Source organism: Alternaria incomplexa, assembly GCF_024043165.1.
Source record: "Alternaria incomplexa strain BMP 0042 chromosome Unknown scaffold_33, whole genome shotgun sequence".
Classification (NCBI taxonomy): Eukaryota; Fungi; Ascomycota; class Dothideomycetes; order Pleosporales; family Pleosporaceae; genus Alternaria; species Alternaria incomplexa.
The window spans coordinates 5,007-26,908 of record NW_026249882.1 but is presented as its reverse complement, the minus strand read 5'-3'; the positions used below and the strand labels follow the sequence as shown (position 1 = coordinate 26,908).

General features: G+C 52.6%; 5 protein-coding genes across 5 annotated transcripts; 3 read left to right on the top strand and 2 right to left on the bottom strand.

Moving 5' to 3' along the window:
- Nucleotides 1–3,952: 3,952 nt before the first annotated feature.
- On the top strand, nucleotides 3,953–5,624 carry J4E90_010993 (uncharacterized protein; the record flags this gene model as incomplete). The annotated part of the gene is made up of 3 exons (XM_051440505.1): nucleotides 3,953–4,000; nucleotides 4,051–5,163; nucleotides 5,277–5,624. The coding sequence occupies 3 exons, from the start codon at nucleotides 3,953–3,955 to the stop codon at nucleotides 5,622–5,624; spliced, it is 1,509 nt and encodes a 502-aa protein (XP_051285624.1).
- A 2,611-nt stretch (nucleotides 5,625–8,235) lies between these two features.
- On the bottom strand, nucleotides 8,236–11,647 carry J4E90_010992 (uncharacterized protein; the record flags this gene model as incomplete). Its single annotated transcript, XM_051440504.1, has 13 exons — nucleotides 8,236–8,295; nucleotides 8,345–8,495; nucleotides 8,549–8,743; nucleotides 8,795–8,985; nucleotides 9,085–9,656; nucleotides 9,708–9,898; nucleotides 9,947–9,980; nucleotides 10,034–10,243; nucleotides 10,296–10,324; nucleotides 10,375–10,476; nucleotides 10,559–11,175; nucleotides 11,274–11,499; nucleotides 11,547–11,647. The coding sequence occupies 13 exons, from the start codon at nucleotides 11,645–11,647 to the stop codon at nucleotides 8,236–8,238; spliced, it is 2,679 nt and encodes an 892-aa protein (XP_051285623.1).
- Nucleotides 11,648–13,680: 2,033 nt separating this feature from the next.
- J4E90_010991 (uncharacterized protein) lies at nucleotides 13,681–15,445 on the top strand (the record flags this gene model as incomplete). The annotated part of the gene is made up of 4 exons (XM_051440503.1): nucleotides 13,681–13,837; nucleotides 13,990–14,002; nucleotides 14,229–14,411; nucleotides 14,461–15,445. 4 exons carry the CDS (start codon nucleotides 13,681–13,683, stop codon nucleotides 15,443–15,445), a joined length of 1,338 nt encoding a protein of 445 aa, XP_051285622.1.
- Nucleotides 15,446–17,101: 1,656 nt separating this feature from the next.
- On the top strand, nucleotides 17,102–18,082 carry J4E90_010990 (uncharacterized protein; the record flags this gene model as incomplete). Its single annotated transcript, XM_051440502.1, has 4 exons — nucleotides 17,102–17,204; nucleotides 17,259–17,499; nucleotides 17,588–17,862; nucleotides 17,913–18,082. The coding sequence occupies 4 exons, from the start codon at nucleotides 17,102–17,104 to the stop codon at nucleotides 18,080–18,082; spliced, it is 789 nt and encodes a 262-aa protein (XP_051285621.1).
- Nucleotides 18,083–18,904: 822 nt separating this feature from the next.
- Nucleotides 18,905–20,078, bottom strand: J4E90_010989 (uncharacterized protein; the record flags this gene model as incomplete). The annotated part of the gene is made up of 3 exons (XM_051440501.1): nucleotides 18,905–19,452; nucleotides 19,585–19,782; nucleotides 19,910–20,078. 3 exons carry the CDS (start codon nucleotides 20,076–20,078, stop codon nucleotides 18,905–18,907), a joined length of 915 nt encoding a protein of 304 aa, XP_051285620.1.
- Between the last annotated feature and the right edge of the window lie 1,824 nt (nucleotides 20,079–21,902).

Genomic DNA, 21,902 nt, shown 5'->3' with positions numbered 1-21,902 from the left:
GCGTTTGTGGTCTTCGCTACACTGCAATCTTTAGCGCATACGGGCCTGTCTTCGAAGCAAGTAGATGGCCAATCGGTTGTTCAGGGTCAGGCTTGTTCCAACATTCTTGTGGGGGTGACAGCTTTGTCCTGCTCCAGCTGGATTCGGAAGTGCACTGCAATCTCTAGCGTGGAAGAGGCGGTAGCATGACAGCTGCGTTGTCGCCCAGGCATCAAAGGCCGCAACCCGTACTGCAACTTTGACGTTGAAGTAACCACTATGCGATGAGCCATCCAGATACATTAACTAGGGCCTTTTATACTCCAGGATTCCGCGTGCGCACAAAGAGAGGGTTTTGCTGAATGAGTTGTTAGGCTGCATGACCGGTGACCTCGAGGACGTCTCGCGGGAACTCCAAGGTTGAGATACTGCAATCCTTAGCGCGGATGTCGTGAATATTCAAGGACTTCTAAATCCGCAATTTGAGATCATGCGGCTCAAGTAGATGTTTCTCTAAGGGAGATCCCTTGATGGCTTGCCGGCTGACAGCGACTGCACTGCAATCTCTAGCGCAAACGAGTCTATGGTGCAAGCGAGATAATGGTTAATCGACCGTTTAAAGCCAGATGTATATGCACGCAGATTGCACTGCAACCTCTAGCGTGAAAGACATGGTAGCATGCTGTGCTTGCCGTTCAGGTATCGGAAGCCGCAACCTGCCTTACAACTTTTGGCATAGACGAGACCGTCGAAGTCACGTCTCTTGTGATCAACTGACTCGGACCGGCAATTTTGGGCCCGTTGTATTGCAATTTCTGCCTGTACATCGAACGAGGGTCGCACTTCACGAGTCGCTAAGTCGCGGGGCTGACGTGCTTTGAACTTTCCGCCAATCCTGCGAGTATGTTGCGAAAACAGATGACAATTGGTGTGCACTGCAATCTTTAGTGCGGACGAGCCCTTACACGAACCTTGAAACCATGACGGTAGCCAATCAACTATTTGGGACATGTCTGGGCAAGAGGCCGCGGCGCCCAATTGAGCACGAATTGCACTGCAATTTCTAGCGTGAACGAGCCTATGTGAAGGGAGTCGATAGCTAGTCGCTTACTCAGAGCCAGTCTGTATAAAGCACATCCTCCTGGCATGCAGCGACGCACGTGTGGTCGACTGTAAGTGGGCTTGCACTGCAATCCCAGGCGTGGAAGATGTCGTAGCATGCTGTACCTGGCACCCAAACGTCGAACGCCATGACCTGCATTGCGATGTTGACGATGGAGAGTACGTCCAACTCACCCTCTACGATGAATCGTTCAGATCTAGTAGACCAGGACCATTTCTACTCCGGTATGTCGCAAACGCGCAACGAGAGGGTTGCGCCTTGAGAGTTGCGGGGTTGTATCGTTGGTGAACTTCCCGTGGAAGTGTAGTCAACGCGATCTCCAGCGCGGGTGTTGCGAACCGTCACGATAGCTATACCTCGCAGTTTGAGTGCATGCAGCTCCAATAGCTTTGCTTCGGAAGTTTCGAACGCGGCTGCGCTAATGCCGCAGCTCAATTTGGAGCGTGAATTATCCTGGTGTGCACTGCAATTTGTAGCGCACAGGAGTGCATGTGTAGGGGAGTGATCCACCTGTCATAGCTGCCCAGGTGGACGCTCACCGGCCCTGGTGGGGGTGGGTGCACTGCAATTTTTAGCGCGAAGGAGCACTTGATGAGAGGCAATGCGCAGGTGTAACGACCAACTTGCCTCGCCACAGCCACGGGCTGTAAAACATTAATCCTGAATCGCACTTTTATACTCGCACTGCATTTATAGCTTAGACAAGAACGATATATGAGGTAGCTGAGCGCCATGAGGCATCAAAGGCAGACATGATGCAACATCTAGTACGAACGAGCACATCTAATTGTATCGGTCGACGTTGGGCTAGGAACAAAGGTTACTTGCCTGAGCCAAGAACAGGCAGACATTCTGCACTGCATGCAATCTCTAGCGCGGACGAGTGTATGTAGACAGAAGAGATGCGCTTGATTGGCTGCTAGGTCGCATCACCGATGAACTTCCTGCGGCGGGACGCTCAGCCACCGTGGTCTCGGTACGTAAGACGCGTATCCCTACCAATGTCAGCTCCGCGAGTTGAACTCGTCCGCGCTAGAGATTGCAGTGCAAAACCACGAAGCCTCACTTCTGGTCAGTTCCGCAAGTGGAAGTCCTTCGCAAGGGCCCTCAAACCGGTCAGGAATCACTTCAAGGTTGGGCGTTGCACTGCAATTCTTAGTATGGACGAGACCATATACGAAATGACGATGTCGAATCGGCTGTTCAACGTATCGAGTCTCTGCAGACACGACAACCAGGGTTGAAGAAAAGGGCAGTTGGTTACGATAAGGCTGTGATTAGTCCAGAACTACGGTATATTCCAGCATGCTGGAATTACAGACAACGTTGGCGTTGGCTCTTGCACTGCAATCTCTAGCGTAAACGAATACCCATCTTGTAGAAGGAACCCACACCTTCCCACGTCAACAAGATGTGCATCACCATCATCGTGGTTTGACTGGAGTGCACTGCAATCCTCAGCCAAAGCGTTGGTGTATGCGAAAGAGCGGCCTCCCGTGCAATTGCCCAGATGTGGACTGATTTGACGTTTGGCGTAGTAAGGGGCATCTGAGTCCAAGGACGGAGTGTGTGTGATGGATGGTACTCGTTCGGCAGCCATTGGGTACTCGTTCAGATGCTGCGCTGCAATGCTCAGGGCGAAGCGCATAAAAGTGGGGGGAAGCGGTGGGAGTCGGTGGGAGTCGGTGGGAGTGCACTGCATTTCCTAGCGTCGAAGAGCACGTGTACGTCACGTGAGCAGGCAAACAGGACCACCTGGGCAGGCTGAGTCTGACCGATCTCATCCGATGACTTCTGCGACTACACGGCAACCCTGAGTGCGCACAGTAAGCCTGCACTCCAACTCCTAACGCGTCAGAGTACGTGTATGTCTACGTCGATCTGCTTGTCCGTCACCGACTGCCAAGGTAGGCATCGTTGCAATGCCCAGCGCGGAAGAGTGAACGGTGTTTTCCGAGACGTAAGTGCACGACATCATGAGTCTCTCGACCGTTTTGCGGCGACATAGCAACGAGGAGATAACCCTGCGCGTACCAACGATGCTTTCGCACTCCTCTCTCAATACGGAAGGGATCTGTGTGCGTTGAGGACATGACCGACGAGAGTCTTGGTGGACTGCGAGGCTGAAAACACCTCGCGCGCAACGGTATTTGGTGCGGTAGAGAACACATCTCCTTGGAGGCTGATAACGTTCGTCCTACGTACCGGCTTGGCGTTGGGCACAACCTTGGAAGAGATTACGCCGATCGTGGGGTACAACCGAGCCAGAAGCTTGGCGCGACCGGATGGCTAGCAACGACATCCGTTTGGAAGCACTAGACACAGAACGAACTTGCTACATCCCAGCTTGACACTCGCACTAAAACGTCCAATACGGTGTATACGCGCTCACAACGCAACGGCGCGTGGATGAGGACGGAAGCCGGAGCAGTCGCGATCCGACCCTAGCGTTCCCCATCGGAGATTTTGGCAGATGTCACTCTTCGAGGCTAGCGCCCGGAAACATTCGAGATCCGACCGTTATGCCTGGTCGTCACCACCGGATCACTTTCTTGTTCACTCATCGGGGTCCACCCAAACCCTGTCACCCAAGATGTCAAGACGAAACGTCGGCAGGTATCATTCATGTCTGTAGCAGCCATGGATGAAGAGACAGGGTATGAAGTCTACCTACCCAGTGGGTTTCGTCGCAGGGCATATATTATGTCGGCCTCCCTGCGGAGTGGTATGGCCATCATCCTACACACATCCGCCTTACACACGTCGTGTATTTGAGGCCCAGGATCTGTATCTTCAAAGCAGCTCTCGAATAAACTCTACGTCTACTTGCATCTTCATCATTTCATCGAGATGTCGTTACAGCAGGCCGCAGCCGCTGTGCTCCTCCTACTCGAAATTGTACGTATATTCATTTCGATGATGCAGCTCCCCCCTAACAAAGTTCTCAGAGCGTCGTTGGTACATTGGGCATTGCAGTGTATCGGCTCTTCTTCCATCCTCTCCGCAAGATTCCTGGACCAAAGCAGTTTGCAGTTTCCGGAATCCCGCTGATCGTTGAGAACCATCTGTTGGGTTATTTCCCCAAGAAGGTCCTGAAGTACCATGAAAAGTATGGTGACATGGTCCGTACTGGGCCCAACTCGATATCCATCAGCGGAACCATTGGATGGCCTGAGGTCTTTGGACACAGTCGTGGCGGTCGACCCGAATTCGGGAAATGGAACGATTTCTATCAGCTTGGAGACAAGACAAATGTTTCACTCTTCACGGCCAACAGAGAGGACCACCGACGTGAACGCCGTGTCGTGGCACATGCATTCTCGGATACTGCAATCAAGGGACAGGAAGCGCTGATCATGGAGTACGTCGACAAGCTCTTTGCTCATTTACGGAAACACGCCGCGCAAGGTACACCAACCGACGTTGTCAAATGGTACAACTTTACGACTTTCGACATCATTGGAGATCTGGCCTTGGGGGAGTCGTTTCACTGCCTGGACCAGAGCGATTACCATCCGTGGGTCTCGATGATCTTCACTGGCATCAGAGTTGGTTCTCAAATGCAGGCATTAATGAAGATGCCGTACCTGACTTGGATCGTGAAGCTGCTAATCTCCAAGGAGGACATGCAGAAGCGAATTGATAACAGGAAGATGAGCGACGAGAAGGTGGAGCGAAGACTAGCACTTGGTCCAGCACCCAACGGCCGTAACGACTTTATGACGTACATCCTTCGTCACAACGACGAGAAGGGCATGAGCCATGCAGAGATCTTGGGAAACTCCGAAGGCTTCCTCGTGGCTGGCAGCGAGACGACAGCTACTACACTTTCGGGCCTCACCTACTACCTGTCGACAAACCCGGCGGCTTTTGAGAGGCTTCAACAAGAAGTCCGGACGGCCTTCCCTACTGAGAAGGATATAACGATGCTCTCCACGGCGCAACTCAAATACCTGCACGCATGTATTGAGGAGACTTTGCGAATTTATCCGGCCGCTGTCGAAACGCCTCCACGTGTATCTCCCGGTGAATACGTAAACGGCCAATACATTCCCAAAGGCGTAAGTCCCTCCACAGCCCGTTGCCCGTAGCCCATCACCCACTAATAGACATTCTGGGTCAACAATCCAAGCTGTTTCGAACTAAATGAACCATGGCTAACAAATCCTTCTAGACTCTCGTCACAATCTTCCAGTGGGCCACCAACCACAACCCCGCCAACTTCGTCCAGCCCGACTCGTTCATCCCGGAGCGCTGGCTCGGTCCTGACCATCCCCACCACGACCCGCAGTTCAACGCGGACAAGAAATCGGCGCTCCAGCCCTTCTCGTTTGGCCCACGCAACTGCATCGGTAAGAACTTGGCCTACAATGAGATGAAGGTCATTATTGCTCGTCTTGTGTGGAACTTCGACCTTGTGTTGCAGCCCGAGAGCCACAGCTGGCCGGATAACCAGAAGGCGTTCATCGTTTGGGAGAAGGGGCCGTTGTGGGTTCAGCTGAAGCAGGTGGAGAGGAACTAGGGGCGTGTGTTCGCAGTTGCTGGAGATGCGGCGTGTGCTGTGAGGTGTTCATAGATTGTGCTTCGTCGGTAGTTTGGCGTTTTGTTAGAAAATGTGATTGTATCTGTGCTTAGCTGTCTGTTATGGAATGCGCAGAAATTATCTATTCTTCTTCAACTCCCGTAGGGTAAGGCGGATGATTTGTCGTGAAGATCAGGCTCTCAGGCGTCTTACAGCTTACAACGTGGAGTGCTCACCGCATCTCTTTGCACTGCAATTTCTAGCGCGAGTGATGGGATGGACAGGGTGACCAATCAGATCAGTGGTTCCAAGATCTGTCAGGGAGGGACGACTTTGCATAGTAGCCACTCAGAACGCTGTCAGAGGAGATGGAAAGGATTCTGCCGCATGGCGTTGCGTCTTGCACTGCAATCGTTGGCGTGGAAGAGACCGTTGAGCCCATGTACAACAGTGAATAGAAGCGGGAAAGCCGCTTCCCGCTCTTCAGCTCGCGTTTGCACTGCAATCTTTAGCGCGGACGAGTGTGTGGTTGGGCGGAGCGACCAATCATTTTGGAGGGACGGCAGGAACTCTGCGCAGCATCGTGCGGCCCTCGATGTTACTAAGATGCACTGCAATCTCTAGCGCTCCAGAAGGGACAGGGATATATACGCATGCCTGTCACTCCATCTCCCGAGCTAGAAAATGCAGTGCAGAGGTCAGCCTGCACAACATCAGCCCTTCCTCGTGCAGGAGGCACTGCAGTACTTTTCCATTCTCGTACAAGCTCTACTGCGGGCGCGCGTCTATGGATAGAAAGCCAGGATCATGGCACTTCCGCACAAGTGCACTGCAGTTCCTAGCGCAGAAGAGCAGCGAGATGCCTATGCGAGCGAATTTGCTAGGAGGCGAACAGCCTGTCGAGTCTGTCGCACCGGGACAACACCACGAATCTAGCTCGAAATTGGAGTTTACTGATGTATACGACGCTTTTGACTAGCTGATAGGATTGATGCGCACGCGCAAGTAGACTGTAGTGATGAGTCTACTCTGTAAACAGGAGCGTTGAGGATGGCCGAATGTGGGGTGTTATCAGCTGAGGCGGGGAGCGGCACGGCTCGCGGTCGATGATGGGCGAAGCCTGGAACACCATTTTTGTGTGCGACAGAGAGTATGGTGGCACGGCGACTGAGCGTGAATTTGCGCAGGCACTGCAATCTCTAGCGCGGACGCGTACACAGACGGGCCCGGGGCGAAGGTACCAATCATGTCAGAGGCAGCACCAGCTTCCCGATAGGTAGTAGCCGTGGCCCATTGCACTGCAATTTCTAGCGCGGAAGAGGAGGTAGAGCGCATGTGCGGCATGGAACAGCAAGGGGAAGGGTGCTGCGCGCCGCATTCGACTGCGCCTTGCACTGCAGCCTCTAGCGCGGAAGAGTGGTAGTCATGTGGAGCTGATAGTATGACGGTGTACCCGCGACGCTGAGATTAGCATCGCGATCTGTAGCGTGAAGAAACATGTCTACTATCAAATTAGCGTCGCTATTAGCACGCCTGCTGCTTCCCATTGCTAGAGAAAATACCCATCCATGGCTGCGCGAAGAGCCTTGCGAGCCTGTCACAATCGCGGAATACAGCGAACGCCGCTGTGAACCAGGGTCTCTCGATATGTTTGACGCTTCTGACTGCGCATCGAAAAAAAACCCATGCATGCAAGTAGAACATTGTAGGTGGTGCACTGTTCCCGTTCGCATTGAAGCGATGGGCGTTAGAGGGGTGAGGCAGCTTAGTCAGCTGCGGCGGCGGAGCAGTTGTGTGGCAGAACACATTGTGGGAAGGCGCCTGAGCGAAGTTCAGCCCCCAAATTTGCACTGCAATCTCTAGCGCGTAGGAGTACGCAAAAGCGCAGCTTAAGAGGCCAATAGCGATGCTACGACATGCAGGGTATTTCTTTGCGCAGCGGGCCAGACACGGAAGCAGAACTGGCAACATTCCTGAAAGGGACGTCCGCAGCGCATCCGCAGCCGCTCTTTGGACTTGAGGGATACGCCGAACATACATAATATATTCCTTCCCCTGAGGCCGCTGCACTGCAATCTTTAGCGTGGACGAGTGGCTGATGCCTGCACCCGATCGGTGTTGCTCCCCACCACTGGGTCGTTCATTGCTTCCACATGGACGAGCACAAGAAGGACCGGTGGCGCAGCACGCACCGGTGAAGACCATGTCAGCTCTTGTGACTCGTCACACCCATGTGAGCAGATTGCTCACCGGTTTATCATGCCACACACAGTGGCTTGCAGGCGCACAGGGGTAAACAAGGCATTGTGGAAGGTTGACATGGTCAGAATACAAAGCGCGCATCTGCGGCAAGAAAGCACGCTTCTGTCAATTGTGGGTCACTTCAAAGCCTAGCCCTTCTGCACAGCAGGCTGCAGGAACCATTCGCGGAGAACGTCGTTGCGCTTTCAGCTGTGAACGTTGCAGAATCACCCACGGAGTATGTAGCCAAATGATTTGATGAATTTCTCAACAATACATCCACTGCATCCAAGGTATGGGCTTGGAGGTGGTGCCGAGGTGATGCAAGAGGCGCGGAAGCGAACGTGGCAACGCGCCTGGCACATATCACTCAGCCACTTTGTATGAGATTGGCTCTTTCCAGTTTGGTGTCCTGCAATGCGCGCATGTCCTGTTGGAGTCAACGACAGGCGATCAATTCGGTAGTTCGCTATGCTTACCTGCTCTACCGTCTGTTCCATAACGTAACGCGTTACCAATACTGCTTGCTTTTGTCCAAGACGCAGGGCTCGTGCGACAGCTTGGTTCTCGACTGAGGGATTCCATTGGGGCTCGACGATGAAAACGCGGTTCGCGGTCGCAAGATTGAGCCTAGCATATGTCATAAACGATAGCAGTCAACGATAAGTATGTGGCCGACTTACCCTACCGCGCCGGTGCCGGTGGTCATGATCAGTACTCGCAGATTGGGGTCCTCCGTGAATTGATGCAAGATACGTTCGCGTTTGGTCGTTGAGCATTCGCCGTCGATGCGCTCATGGGTCCACGTGTTATTTGACATGTAACGGAGGTAGCTCTCTAGCAAGTTCAAGGTGCGCGTCCAACAAGTGAATATGATGCTGCGAGTTTGTTAAGCTTGCCACTCATATGAGAGAACTCATCGTGCATACCTTTTCGTATCCCATATATCGACGGAGACGTCGTTCATCAAGACTTCCATCTTCGAAGACCGTCCGTTTGCTCGAAAGTAAGTATCTTCTTGTGATGCGTCCATGAAACGAGGTGCTTCGGTGGACACATTCCACAGGGGCTGGCATAGCGGGCATTTGCTGGGTATCTCGTCGTGACCACTAGGCGTGCTCTGGATTAAGCATTGAGAGCACAACACATGTCGGCAGTTCTCGGTATAGCGATGGAACATGGAGCCGCTATTAAAGGCGGGCATGGGTTGCCGGCATACTGAGCACGTGATCTCGCCGTCTCGCCCCAGGGAGATCTCCATGGCCTCCCTCTCATCCAGTAAATGCAGTTTGCGGCGATTCCAGGAGAAGGGTTGCTGCCAAGTACCATGGTTGCAGAGAATTCGCAGTTGAAGTTGTACCTGGAACATGCCCAGCGTACTCTTTTGATCGAAAGTGCCATTCTGGTTGCGAACAGCTCGGAACATGATCTCTTTGGTCTGCTCGTATTGCAATCGCTCTTCTGATGAGAACGGTACCTCTCTCACTCGATGCTGCTCAGCCGGCAATTGCAGGACATCTTTGGTTCTGCGTAAGCACATGGAGTCCAGAAGACGAGTGAAGCGCTCAATCGCAATAGTACGTCTCTTACCGCCCTCATCAAAAGGTATAGCAATAGTCTTTCGAAAGTTCGACAAGCTGTGAAACGGATTGACTCTCAAGAAGGCGAACAAAGAGCCGATGTCCTCCAGGCGATTTTGTATAGGCGTGCCAGTCAGACACCATCTCGATCGGGCCGCGATGTCAGCTACAGTCCGGTACAAGATGGTGGATTGCCGTCGTATAATGTGGGCTACGTGATAGTCGTCAATGGTGAGCGGCTGACGTTCGATAATTTACTCACCTTCATCAATGACAAGACGATACCATTCAATATGCCTCAACTCATGCTTGGTCCGGGCAAAATCTGACGCGAGCGTATGATAGGTAGTGATGACAAGGTCTGCCTCCATGAGCCTCTCCAGGGAAACGTGTCGATGAGGGCCATGGTACTTGATCGCTTTCAAGGCTTTACGAGTAGGCTCGTCAAAATGCCTTTCAAGGTGAGCAGCTGGAGAGTATGCAACGACCTATGTGACTTACTTATCTAGTTCCTGAAACCATTCATTGATCATGACTGCGCCGTCAGTCCAAAAGCACTAGCGTGTATCGCAAGGACGTTATACTCACGGTCTGATGACGCAACGATCAGGGTCGCTCCAGAGCGGCGTCTCTTCTTTGGTATTTCCAAAGTCGCATCGTTCAGATCATCGATGCGGATAGCCCAATCGTGCGCAGTGTTTAGCGTCCGTAGTATAAGGGCTAATATCGAGAGAGTCTTTCCCATTCCCATCTCGTCTGCGAGGATACCACCACCAGTCTCGTTCGGCTCAACCATTGCTTTTGTATTATCAGTATGCTTCAACATCAGAACGCCAGAGATTGAACTCACAGCGTCCTCTTGTCAGGACATGACGATAGCTATCACTGGGTTCAGCGGTATCATGCAAGACCGTTTTCCGGGTACACACCATTGGACTCCATCTTCTTCGCTCGACCTCCAGAGCGTGTATTCCTCTGGTATAGGCCCGTTTTCGCGCTGCATCATGAATGAAAGTGCTGTCTTCTGGTGCCTGGGCTTATTAGCGGGCGATTGCGGAGCGTCTATATTCGGAATCGACAGCAGGTTTGGGAGACAATTGGATAGCGACGTACGGCAAAAGAGAGGTATTGAGGCGTTCATCACCCTCTAACCCACGCAGATTGCGGTCTCGCGTGAGGGAGGAATACACATCCTGGAGAGTGCTTTTCAAAGTCTGCAGACCAATCTTGTTGGGGCAAGATTCCTCGGTAATAGATGGTGGTATCTCAGGCATCGAGCCCTGGAATCCAGGGAGAGTGAGAATGTGCGGGTTTTCGTATTGGTAACCATCTCGGACGTAAACAGGGCGTTGCAGATATATCTTCTGCTGCGAGAGCTCCCTACCAATGTCGCAAGCAGCTATCGGTGGGCCGTACACATTCACCTGTACCCGTACTACAGCCTCTTTCTCTTTGGTAGCACGACCTATAGTCTCTTGTATGACACGAATCGGGGCAAAGACCTCCAGATCAACCTCATAGCCTTGTTCTGCGATGCTCGTCAATGCTCCATCTAATTGGGCATTCGCGTCTCCTACGACTGCGCCGTCCGGGAAAGCTACCAGGAATCGGGCTTCGGGCTTGATGATAACCATTCGCGCATGGCCTGGAATTGGAGATGATGCAATGCAGTTGAGCCTGCGATGAAGCTCCACCATATCGCCTCGAAGGCGGATAGCAGCCCTAGAAATCTGGACGCGCGTCAGGTTCATGTTCGACAAAGCAGGCACACGAGACGAGATTGATTTTCATCAATGAGATTCACCAGAGAGGTCTTTTGACGACTTACCATACCGTAGCAAACGTGGACTTCTTCTGCTGGAGTTCCATCCTCCGTAGAACGATGCGGCGTTTGTCCCATCGCCCATTGCTCAATATCAGCACTCGTGTCTTGGAACGAGCTGTATATGTCGACCCCATCTCCATCTAGTGGTGGGTCACATGGTGCGGTTTGCGAGCCGAGAAGTTCGGTTATGTATTGCTCCCAGGACTGTGTTGGCAGAGCCGCTGTAGACCTAGGATTGTCAGCCCACCGCTTGATCACGACCCGTCCATCGCGTACTGTTCTGAAGAGCCGTGTTGGTACCAGTCTGAGTGCGGACTGTGGCTCCCATGTTGAAAGTCATCGACATTGTCGTAGTTGAGTAGATGCTTGAGCGCCATGACGCGTGACGCAAGCGCGTTGCGTCTTAGCGGCTTGGCAAAGGTGCTACCTAAAGGAATGGACCGTAGAATGGCGAAGATGACAACTTCAAGCGAATACCAATGTCTCCTCGAGATTCGCGACTCGAAACCCAGGCATGCGTGAAAGAGACGCTGCATATCAGGCTGCGGATTCTCGATCTTTTCAGCTCGTCGCACCCGGGAGGCTACGTTGCAGCCTCCTGCTGCGTCCTGCATGCCGATAAGCCACACGCACAATTTCAGCCTTGCTCCGCCCCCCTCACAGCGATATGGCCAGCTACAGGCTCCGCACGCGACTTCAAATTGTTATAAGTGCCGCCTGGCATCGTGCAATGGTACTAGCAACTTCGATTGGCAAATCCAGATCGGCACAGGCCGTTTAATGACTCGTTTCGATGGCGGGCCCGATACCTTCGCAACCGGCTAGTCGTACCTCGACGGGCACGCCTGGCGCTCTGTCCCAGCAACCGACCTTGGTTGGGGGCAACACTCCACCACCGCGTGCGACCGGAACCGCCCTGACACGTGCTATCACAGAGTTTCGCAATAAACTCACCGGCACTGAACTTACAGAATTCAGCACGACGACATATGAACAGCTTTGCAAAGCACTGTTGCAGGTTCAAGATGAGCAAGAACGTCGAAAGGAAGCGATGAATCTCGCTCGTATCAAGTCATGCCTTGAGGCAATGCATCAATTCGGCCAAGTCATAGAAATCTTTCTCAACGTTTCAGACGCGGTTGCCTTCGTCTGGGGTCCAATGAAGTTCATATTATTAGTGAGTGGACCGACTGTTCGTATCAATACTTTGGCTGATAGAAGAAGACTGCTAGCACGTTCGCAGACTCTTTCGAACAGGTTCTGGATGCTTACGAGCGGATTGGCGAACAGCTGCCGTTACTGGTAGAATACGAATCCCTGTTTCACAAGTCACCCCACATGGTTGAAGCTTTGCAAATGATGTATTTAGACATCTTGGAGTTTCACCAACAAGCGCGCAAATTCTTTTCAGGCAGATGTAGGCGAACATTGTGAATATCCGCGCATGTCACAGCTAACATCAACACAGTATGGATTCGATTATTCAAATCAATGTAAGCAGGCCCTGCATGCGAAACCATACGTTGGAGTAATACTAATTTAGTCCTCGGGATCAGGTGGAAAAACTTCAACACAAAGTTCGATGGGATCTTGGGTAGCCTTCGTCGGCACAAAGACATAGTAGAGTGCCGTGCTAATCTTGCGCAATACCAACTCTACCAGGAGGACGTCGCCGAGTTCCGGGCGAAGCTGGAAGAAGATGTCAAGCAACAGGAAATCAAGAAGCTAATGATCGTCAAAGAATGGCTCGCCGTTGGAGAGCAACCTCAGCTCGACCATGAGAGCTTCTGCAAAATACGAACAGAGTGCACGACCACTGCCAGGTGGATAACACAGCACGAGACAATCAAGCATTGGATACACTCGGATATTCCAAACAGCCCAGTCGTCTGGATGTATGGGATACCAGGAGCCGGTCTGTGTTCCGACTGTACTAATAGTTTGACGCTGATGGGCAACAGGCAAGACCATACTGGCATCGGCCATCGTCGAAGAGTGTAAGACCAGGCCTGATTTTATCACCTGCTTCTTCTACTGCCACGATGAAGATCCGGCGAGTAGCACCGCCGTCGGTATATTAAAGGGTCTCTTAGATCAACTCTTAGATCAATACCCCCAGTTGCTACCTCCCTGCTACACAAGGCGTAGTTCGAGCGGAGAGCCATCTCTCAGATCTCTTAATCAAGCGAAGAAGCTCTTCGAAGACTTTTGCTTCACCATTCCCAAACTTTACATCGTCGTTGACGGTTTGGATGAGTGTGAAAGGACGGAAAGAAGCCAAGTGATAGACATATTGACCGACGTGGTAGGCCAAGGTGAAACGGCCGATCCAGGTAGCATCCGACTTCTGATCGCGAGTCAAGACCACGCAGACATACGAAGAGGGCTTCATAGCTCCGCGATCACCAAAATGACGCCAAAGATACTGCAAATCTCGGAATCGGACAACGAAGGCGACATCAAGGCCTACACGAGGTTGTGGGTGGACCAGATCGGGGCAAAGTTTCCACCCTTCACGGATGACATGAAAGATTATCTCCGCCACCTTACCGTGGCCAACGCAAGAGGTAAGTTTGTTGTCATGCACCCTAGATTCATCCGGTATCTGAACTCAAAGCAGGCATGTTTCTCTACGCCAAATTGGTTTTACTCGACCTTCACCAATGTACAACGCTAGCGGAGCTTTTGGAAGCTATCAAGACGGACAACTTTCCTCCAGGACTCAAAGAAGCGTACGTACGCACCAGAAGAGATCCGGAATAATCCTTCGGACACGTGTGCACACACTCGTACGTCGAGCTTTCGTTAACCGCGTTGGTAGATATAAGCGGATAGTCACACGTGCAAAAACAACATCTGGCAGGGGATGGCCGAAAACCAAGAAGTTGCTTGGATGGTGTGTTGTCTTCTGTTCCTACAGCCTGCGCATCATATTCTAACCGTGTCTTGCTCGCACAGGTTGGTGTGTGCCAAGCGCCGACTTACTTGGAAGGAGATACAGGTTGCGCTCTCGATCGATGTGGATCGTCAAATTATCGACTACGAATATCAGCACCTGCGCGATCATATCTATGTTACATGCGGCTCACTAGTCGTCGTTACTGGCGATCGGGTCTCTCTCGTTCATAGCACGGCCAAGACGTATGTGCTTTCGCATGCGTTTGAGAGCTTCCCAGCCTGACTGAAATAGGTACATCACTAGTGTCACGAACGATATTCACGAACCATCCATCGAATGCGAGTTGGCGACGTTATGTCTACAATACCTCACCTTTCCCTGTTTCGACGTCGACGAACCGGATGATCAAGCGCAACGCCGACGATATGTATTGGACGGATCGATTGCTTTCCAAGATTATGCCATCGCGAAATGGTTCCACCATGTCAACGCCTGGGTAGGTCAAGGCGAGCGATTTCTAAACGAGGCAAATGACGTGTCTGGACAATTGCATCGCATCTTCAAGGCCATGGACGACTTCATGACGCGTTACGGCGACGTGAACTGGTCAGATAACCTGGTGGACGACTGCAAGACCAAATGCAGGACTTTTGAGCATATCGACCTTTACGATCATCTAGTGGAGCTTACTAGTCACATTTACACTTTCCAACAGAAGGGCTTCGATGCACAACACAAGATCAGCATCGAAGACCTCTCGAAAGCCTTGGACCGGAATCGCAAGGCTCTTGAGGTATTTCCCAAGGCCAAGCCTGGCCCAACTGCACACGAGAAAGACGCGTATGACAAATTTTTCGTCGTGGAAAGGCGGTTCAAATGCACGCGAATTACATGCAGGTACTTCTCTGAGGGTTTCAAGGATGAGAAGGCACGCAACCGACACGTCAACATCCACACAAGGCCGTTCCAGTGCGAAGTTCCAGACTGCCTCGGAGTTGAAGGATTCTCCAACGCGAAGGATTTGGAGAGACACACACGAGCGTTCCATCTCGAGATGACTGACTTGGCCGAGAGGTTCATTACTGCTACAGCAAAGCCTGAGGCATCGACCCATGCCTGTACAATGTGCGGGAAGACGTTTTCGCGCAACTTTCATCGCAAGAACCATGAGCTCAGCCATCGAGGGGAAAGGCCGCACGAGTGCCCGGAATGCGGCAAGGCTTTTACGAGGCTGAACGATCTCAAGCGTCACCAGAAGATACACGATAGGAAGTAATGGTTTTGGCCACATGATAGCCGCACCACCCGTGTCTGCACTGCTCGCTGACTACCAGTCACAGTCAGAGCCGTTATGCGTCCAGAGCTTTGCCGACGAGCCAGTGAAGACACCCAATCACCTTTGCTGTGTAACCAATGCGTCATGTGTCATATCTCGGCACATGTCTTGGACATACCTGGTGACAAATGTGCCGTGAACCAGGAAGAAAGTACTAGTTCTGGGACCGGTGAGAGCTGACAGCCCATTACCCGGTGGGCCCGTGCGAGTACGAACAGCACGCTTTTTGGTACTCACTGTCTGACGGGAATCTGGGCTGTACATACTTTGTACGCCTGCGACTCGTCTTCCGCGCTAGGGATTGCAGTGCACTGCCCAATGCGATGGTGTGTGTGGGCTGCATATGAGGTCCCCACAGTTGCCGGGGTGTCGCGCATCATGGAATAGCGATTGTTGTGAGGCGTCGTACCCAATAAAGTACCTTGGTGCTTGCGCAATCCCATACCGCACTGGAGGCTGTGATGCAGCTGTGATTGCGTAACGCCTGTGCAGCCGATAATCTCGCCTCTGTCCCGCGTGAAAATGCAGCATGTCGAAGATTTCAACTCAAACGTTCCGAAAGACAGTATCGCGCTGCGATCAACCAGATCCGACTTTCTAGCTGCAAATGGCGAAGACGCGCAAGGTCGCGGGATGATCTCCGACTTCCCCACAGATCCATATCGGATAATGGCACGGATGCGGCGGTCTTGGCGTTCCGGTTCTGACGGGCGGGAGGCTGAGTAGCCGAGTAGCGCTAGTTCACGCGTCCTTCGCGTCCTTCGCTACGCGATGCTCGCTGCGCCCCAGCCGGTGTCAAATTCGCGACTTTGCCCATTCCTGGACCGCATGTTGTGTGCCTGCAGATCGCAGGCTTCGAGACGTGTCTGTTCTGCAGGCGCGCGTACTGTAGATTAAATTGTCACGCGGGGAGCGGGTCAGCCAAAAGCCACCAGATATCTGTTGGGTTTTCGAGTGGTAATTCCAACATGTTCAAATAGTAGCGAAGGCAGCTGACCCATGAGTGCAAATCCCGTGACGCCAAAACCAAGCCCACCTCAGCGTGCACATAGAGAGTGTGACATCAGCACAATAACGATCTATACCCTCGCAGACGCTAGGGCCCGTAGAGGTTTCCGAACGGCTCTTGCGCGGACACCAACATGGACGTACCTAGCTGTGAGCAACCAGTGAGCGCGCAGTCATTACTAATGTATGCAGGTCGCTCTCCACAGTTTCGGAAATTCAACACCTTCACCGTCCTCCCACTCGGGCTCTCGGGCGCCGACAGAGCCTCCATGCTGATAATCTATCGGGGGCCTGAGTACTTTCGTCTCGCACCATCAGCCGGAAGAGGGTTCGGTCGCGAAGTCCACGTAATGAGCACTATAGAGCTGTTTGAGATGCCATTTAGAACAGGGCAGCTTCGGTTCAGGCCAAGATGACCGAGTGCGGGCTATGCAAGCTCATTCATCTTACTGTGGTCGAGTTGGTATAAGACTGATATAAGGGCTCCTTGGTCGAATTCGTTCATCTTGTGCCTACCCAGTACGACGTTCTCAACCCAAGACTACCTCACCTTCGATCCCCCTCTCACTTCCTTTTCCATCGATCATCATGATGCGCATTTCATCTCTCGTCTTGCTCGCTGTCACAAGCGTCGGCCTCGCCAATGCGCAGGGCTCTCTCACGAGTTGGCACCCAGCTGGTCCCGGAGAGTGTACGTCATGTGTTTCCCCAAGTGCTCGCTACAGCAATCGCTAACATTGTCCAGCGCGAGGCCCTTGCCCCATGCTCAACACACTGGCGAACCACGGCTTCCTTCCTCGCGAAGGGCGCAACTTCACGCTTCCCCAGGTTAAACACGCCCTCGGAAAGGGTATCAACGTCGGTGATGACATCGCAGAGTTGCTGTACAACTTTGCGCTGACGACGAACCCCGGCCCGAACACCACGACTTGGGGTCTCGATACGCTCGGCAACCACAACATTTTGGAGCATGACGCAAGTCTGAGGTAAGTTCTGCAGCCCTTTGCAAAGTCCGCTGGTCGATAGGAAAGCCCAACTCGTGAAGAGCATGACTGACATGATGCTACAATTCAGTCGCTCAGACAAGTACTTTAATGACGATGCCGTCTCCTTCAATCACACCATATACGACCAAACCCGTTCCTACTGGACAGACGACCTCATCGACATCCAAATGGCCGCCAACGCACGTCTCGCCCGTATGATCGACTCGGTGAAGTACAACCCTAAGTTCGCTTTGTCAGAGCTGGCCGCGGACTTCAGCGCGGGTGAAGGCGCTGGGTACATGCTCGTCTTTGGCAACAAGACCGAGAAGACAGCGAGGCGAGATCTCGTGGAATACTTCTTCGGTACGTATCCAACCCTTGTGTACTGCAGCTTCGTGCTAATCGTCATGTAGAGAACGAGCGCTTGCCGACGGAGCTGGGCTGGAAGGCCCCTGACGAGGTGATTAGCCTGGACGATCTCATGGGTTTCTCTGCAGACATCTACAGTGCGACTTCATACGACGCTCTGGAGACGAAGGAAGCCATGATGCGCAGGAATGGCATGGTGGGCAAGGTCTTCTAGTGTGTCAAGCGACGTGGATAGTATTTGCGTTACGTGATGGGCGCACGAGAACCTCTCTTCCGCGCTAGAAAGTGCAGTGCAGGCAAAGGTATAAAAGGTCTTGAGATTTCTGTAGGGCTTGTACAATCGGGACTAGCAGCATTTCAACAAACCTTGTGACCTATCGGGTGTAATCTTCAAGCAAATACTCATGTGGTGTAGTGTTGACAGCTTGTACCCTGCGCCCTGTGAGAGTGCGCTGTTAGCACGAATCACTGTCACACAAGGTCACAATGTAGCAAGCACTGGTAGCCTGCGCCTTAACTTCCGCGCGCGATATTTCTAGACGTCGCAGTGACAAAATGCGCCATTCGAGAACCGAATTAACGCGTGGATGAGAGGGAATGTCAGTCTGCTCGAGTTGACCGAGGATTCCATTTGATGTGCAGCAGACAGCTTTCGGACAGCTGCAAACATGTCATGGAGGAGAGAATGTGATCATGCGGCTGTTTCATGCTCTGCTAGGGCTATGTAAATGAGGCGCAGTCAAGGCGAGTGAAGACGTGTGCTCTGCACGACCGCTCCCACTGGCATCCGTCGTACTCGCGCAACCTTCTAAAGAACACCGTACCACCCATGGCCGATTAATCGCAGCCCAAGCGTACCGAGGTGAGCTTTTGCGTTTGCCGATCAATTGCCCCGTCAGTCATCAACTCCTACGTCGCGCGTTGAAATTTTGCCACCAAGCTACGCGAATCCAGCAATCGTCCAACCATGGGCGTGCCGATATGCGCATCCGCTCAACAAATGCGTACGATTGATGGTATTCATCCCGAAGTCGAATCAATGCTTGGGAACCAAAAGACTCATGTCCTGCGGTGGTTCTCTGCCCTCAGTATTGGCGAGGCGAAGCGTCGCATTACATTTGCCGTCGTTGCGGATCTTTCGGGAGCCACCCACACCGCCATTGTCCTGGGCCTTGCACGTGTTCAGGGTGCCTGATGCAGCCTTCAGAACCTCCGCGAGACCTACGAGGCAATCCTCTGTCCAGTCTTGTTCGTACTCGATTTGAAGGCGCAAGTGTGTACGTACTGCAGTTAAGTCAGCATCTGGCGAACTGTCTGAGTCGAGCGTGGAATTTACCGACGCCCACCACTGTCCACCATTTCCTCCCTGCAGGAGGCCTACGACCGGATGCATCATGCCTGTCGCAAGGGCTGCGTAGCAGTCCTCTTGTTGCGCTAGCTTGGAGGCATCGGTCACTGAGCAGTCGATCTCGGACGACTGGCCGTACATCATGTCGGCATTATCGTTCTCGAAGGTCTCTGAGAAGGAGTTGTACACGCCACGATCAAGCGGTACGCCTGGCTTGTTGTAGGCTGGATCTTGGACTAGACAGGTACAGTCAGGAGCACAATCTCATAAAATCGTGGAAAGAGCAGTAGCGAGTAATTTCGCAAAGGCATCGCTTATTGTATCGCAATCAGTCATTATCCAACGCAGGCAGAGGAGAGAGTGCATACCAATCAGATGGGAGCGGTGCATGCGTCGCGCAGTCCACTCGGACGAGGACAGTAATACCCCAAGGATCATTGTCACTACCTCTGGCAGCGTTGGGTACTGTGATGCATGTATCGGGCTTGCTTGTTCCATCAACATAAGTTCCCTCCGGATGTCCGGGAGCGACGTCCAGATATCTGCCGTCGCCTGTATAAGTACCACTACACAATGTTAGCCACAAATCTTGTCTGTATTAGACTTGCTTGTCACCCTCGCAACGAATGAGAGACGGATCGGAGCATGCTGACCAAGACTCTCTGAGTATAGGAATCCATGTAAAGTACCCACACTCGTTCTGCTCCAGCTTTACGGCTTTGTTGATAGCTTTGGCTACAGTCTTCGTGTTCGATACACCACCAGTAACGCCACCACTGAAATCAGCTATCTTGCCACTGAGCGGGAAGTTGATCGTGTACGCCCAAGCCGTGGTCGTAGTATCTGTGTAGCCGCACGTCATGGGGCCATGGCAATACGGATTCGAGAGGAACATACTCTCCTGACCGTAGAAGAACCGCACCTATCATCCCAAGTCAGCCGTAATTAGGCCCTTGTCTTGAATACCTACGTTCTCCTCGCAAAATCCGCCACAATGGAAGCCCCGAAACGGGTTCCACCAGGACCCTTCGTTCTGCTGCTTCTTCATGTGACACACGCCTGGCGATTCGAAGCCCATAGGCGGTGGGCAGACGTCGTTCTTGTAATCGTGATACAGGATAGGTTCGGCATCCTTTCCATCACATGGGTTGCGCTTGAAGACGTGGGGAGATAGGTCATTGGAGATAGCGTCGGCAGGATAGGCACTTGCTATCTTCGCAGATGAGATGTAAACTGGGAACAGAATCGATAGCATTGTCGGCAAGGACGTGACTATGAAGGTGGGCTCGGGGTTGATACTCGAGACTTCTGATGAGATGCGCACTCTTATACCGCAGGTTCATCTCAGGCCGCTTGTGTAGACGCCGGTGCAAGACGCTCTGGTCGGACTGGGAAGTTGACAGCTGTATCGTGAGTCTGTCTTAGGAATACGAAAGCCCCAATCTCGAACCGGGCGTATGCTTCCACTCACGGCACAGAAACCTAAACAACAACCTCAAGATCGCATGTCATCACGATGTTTCTAATTATCCTTGTTGGACATGTTCCTCGCGGGCATACGGAAGGTGCAACCTGACGCGCGCCGTACGAAGAAGAGCAGAGTGTGCCTTGAAGGATCGTCCGAAACAAAGGCGCGGCAGATGTGTGCTGAAACTGATTTATCTCATGTCCAGAAAGTTGCTGGTAATACTTTCTTTGGAACACGAAGGCATCGGAGGTGGAGAAGACGTATGGCTTATGTCAGATCGTTCGAGGTTGGGGCGATGTGTGGCACAGCTATGCGGGCCGTGTTGTCGGGATTGTTGGCGGCATCGAAGCCAAGGTCGTTTCAGACAGTGCACTGCCACCCAAGTAAGTAGTCCTAACAATTGATGCGTCTAGCTGTCAACCGCCCATGATTGCACGTCTGTTCACGGAGCTCATTGCCCTCCAACAACTCGTACCTACAACACCAAAGCACCACAATCTACAAGTCTTGTGAAAAGGCTGTCGCATCCTGCGCGTAAGAACGTCGACGATGTAAGTGTCATTCACACGTTAAGCCTTGGCTGCGATGACTCACGCAGCATTAAGTCTGCGATGGACGACCAGCCACCCAGCTACTCCGACCCGGCGACTGACCCAGCGATGGGCGCACCAGTCTACACTTCAGCCCAACATGTGACAGATTACGGAGTGTTCCCAGCGGCGCACTACGTCGACTCACGACACGATAGTCGCAGCGTCGACGAGTGCACTCCTTGTAAGATGATGTTTGCTGTACTCTGGCTGTGCGGTGCGATCACCGTGATGACTCTCGCAATTCGCAATGTTGCATGGTGACGCTGGAGGGCGGCGAGACGCGGGGCGAAGCACAAAGTAGTTGGAAGTCGATCGAGGACGATTGGAGGCGACTTCGTAGGAACGTGGGTCGGGATACAATCTCGCGTCGGCGAGGTGGTTTAGGTTGGTCGACATGGCGCGGTGCTGAGGCCGAAGCCGCCCAATGACCAGAGAGTTTAGCCATGCTGCGGCGCGCAACCCGTGTCTCACGACGCGTATGGCGGATTGAGGTAGCCATTGTAGACTCGTTCTCCTCGATGAGAGCTGGCCGGATGTTGTCGCAATCGATTTCGGGTGCCCTGGGCATACATGTCAACTGTCCACAAGAAAACCCTCACCACCCAATGCTGTCTCGAACAGGACA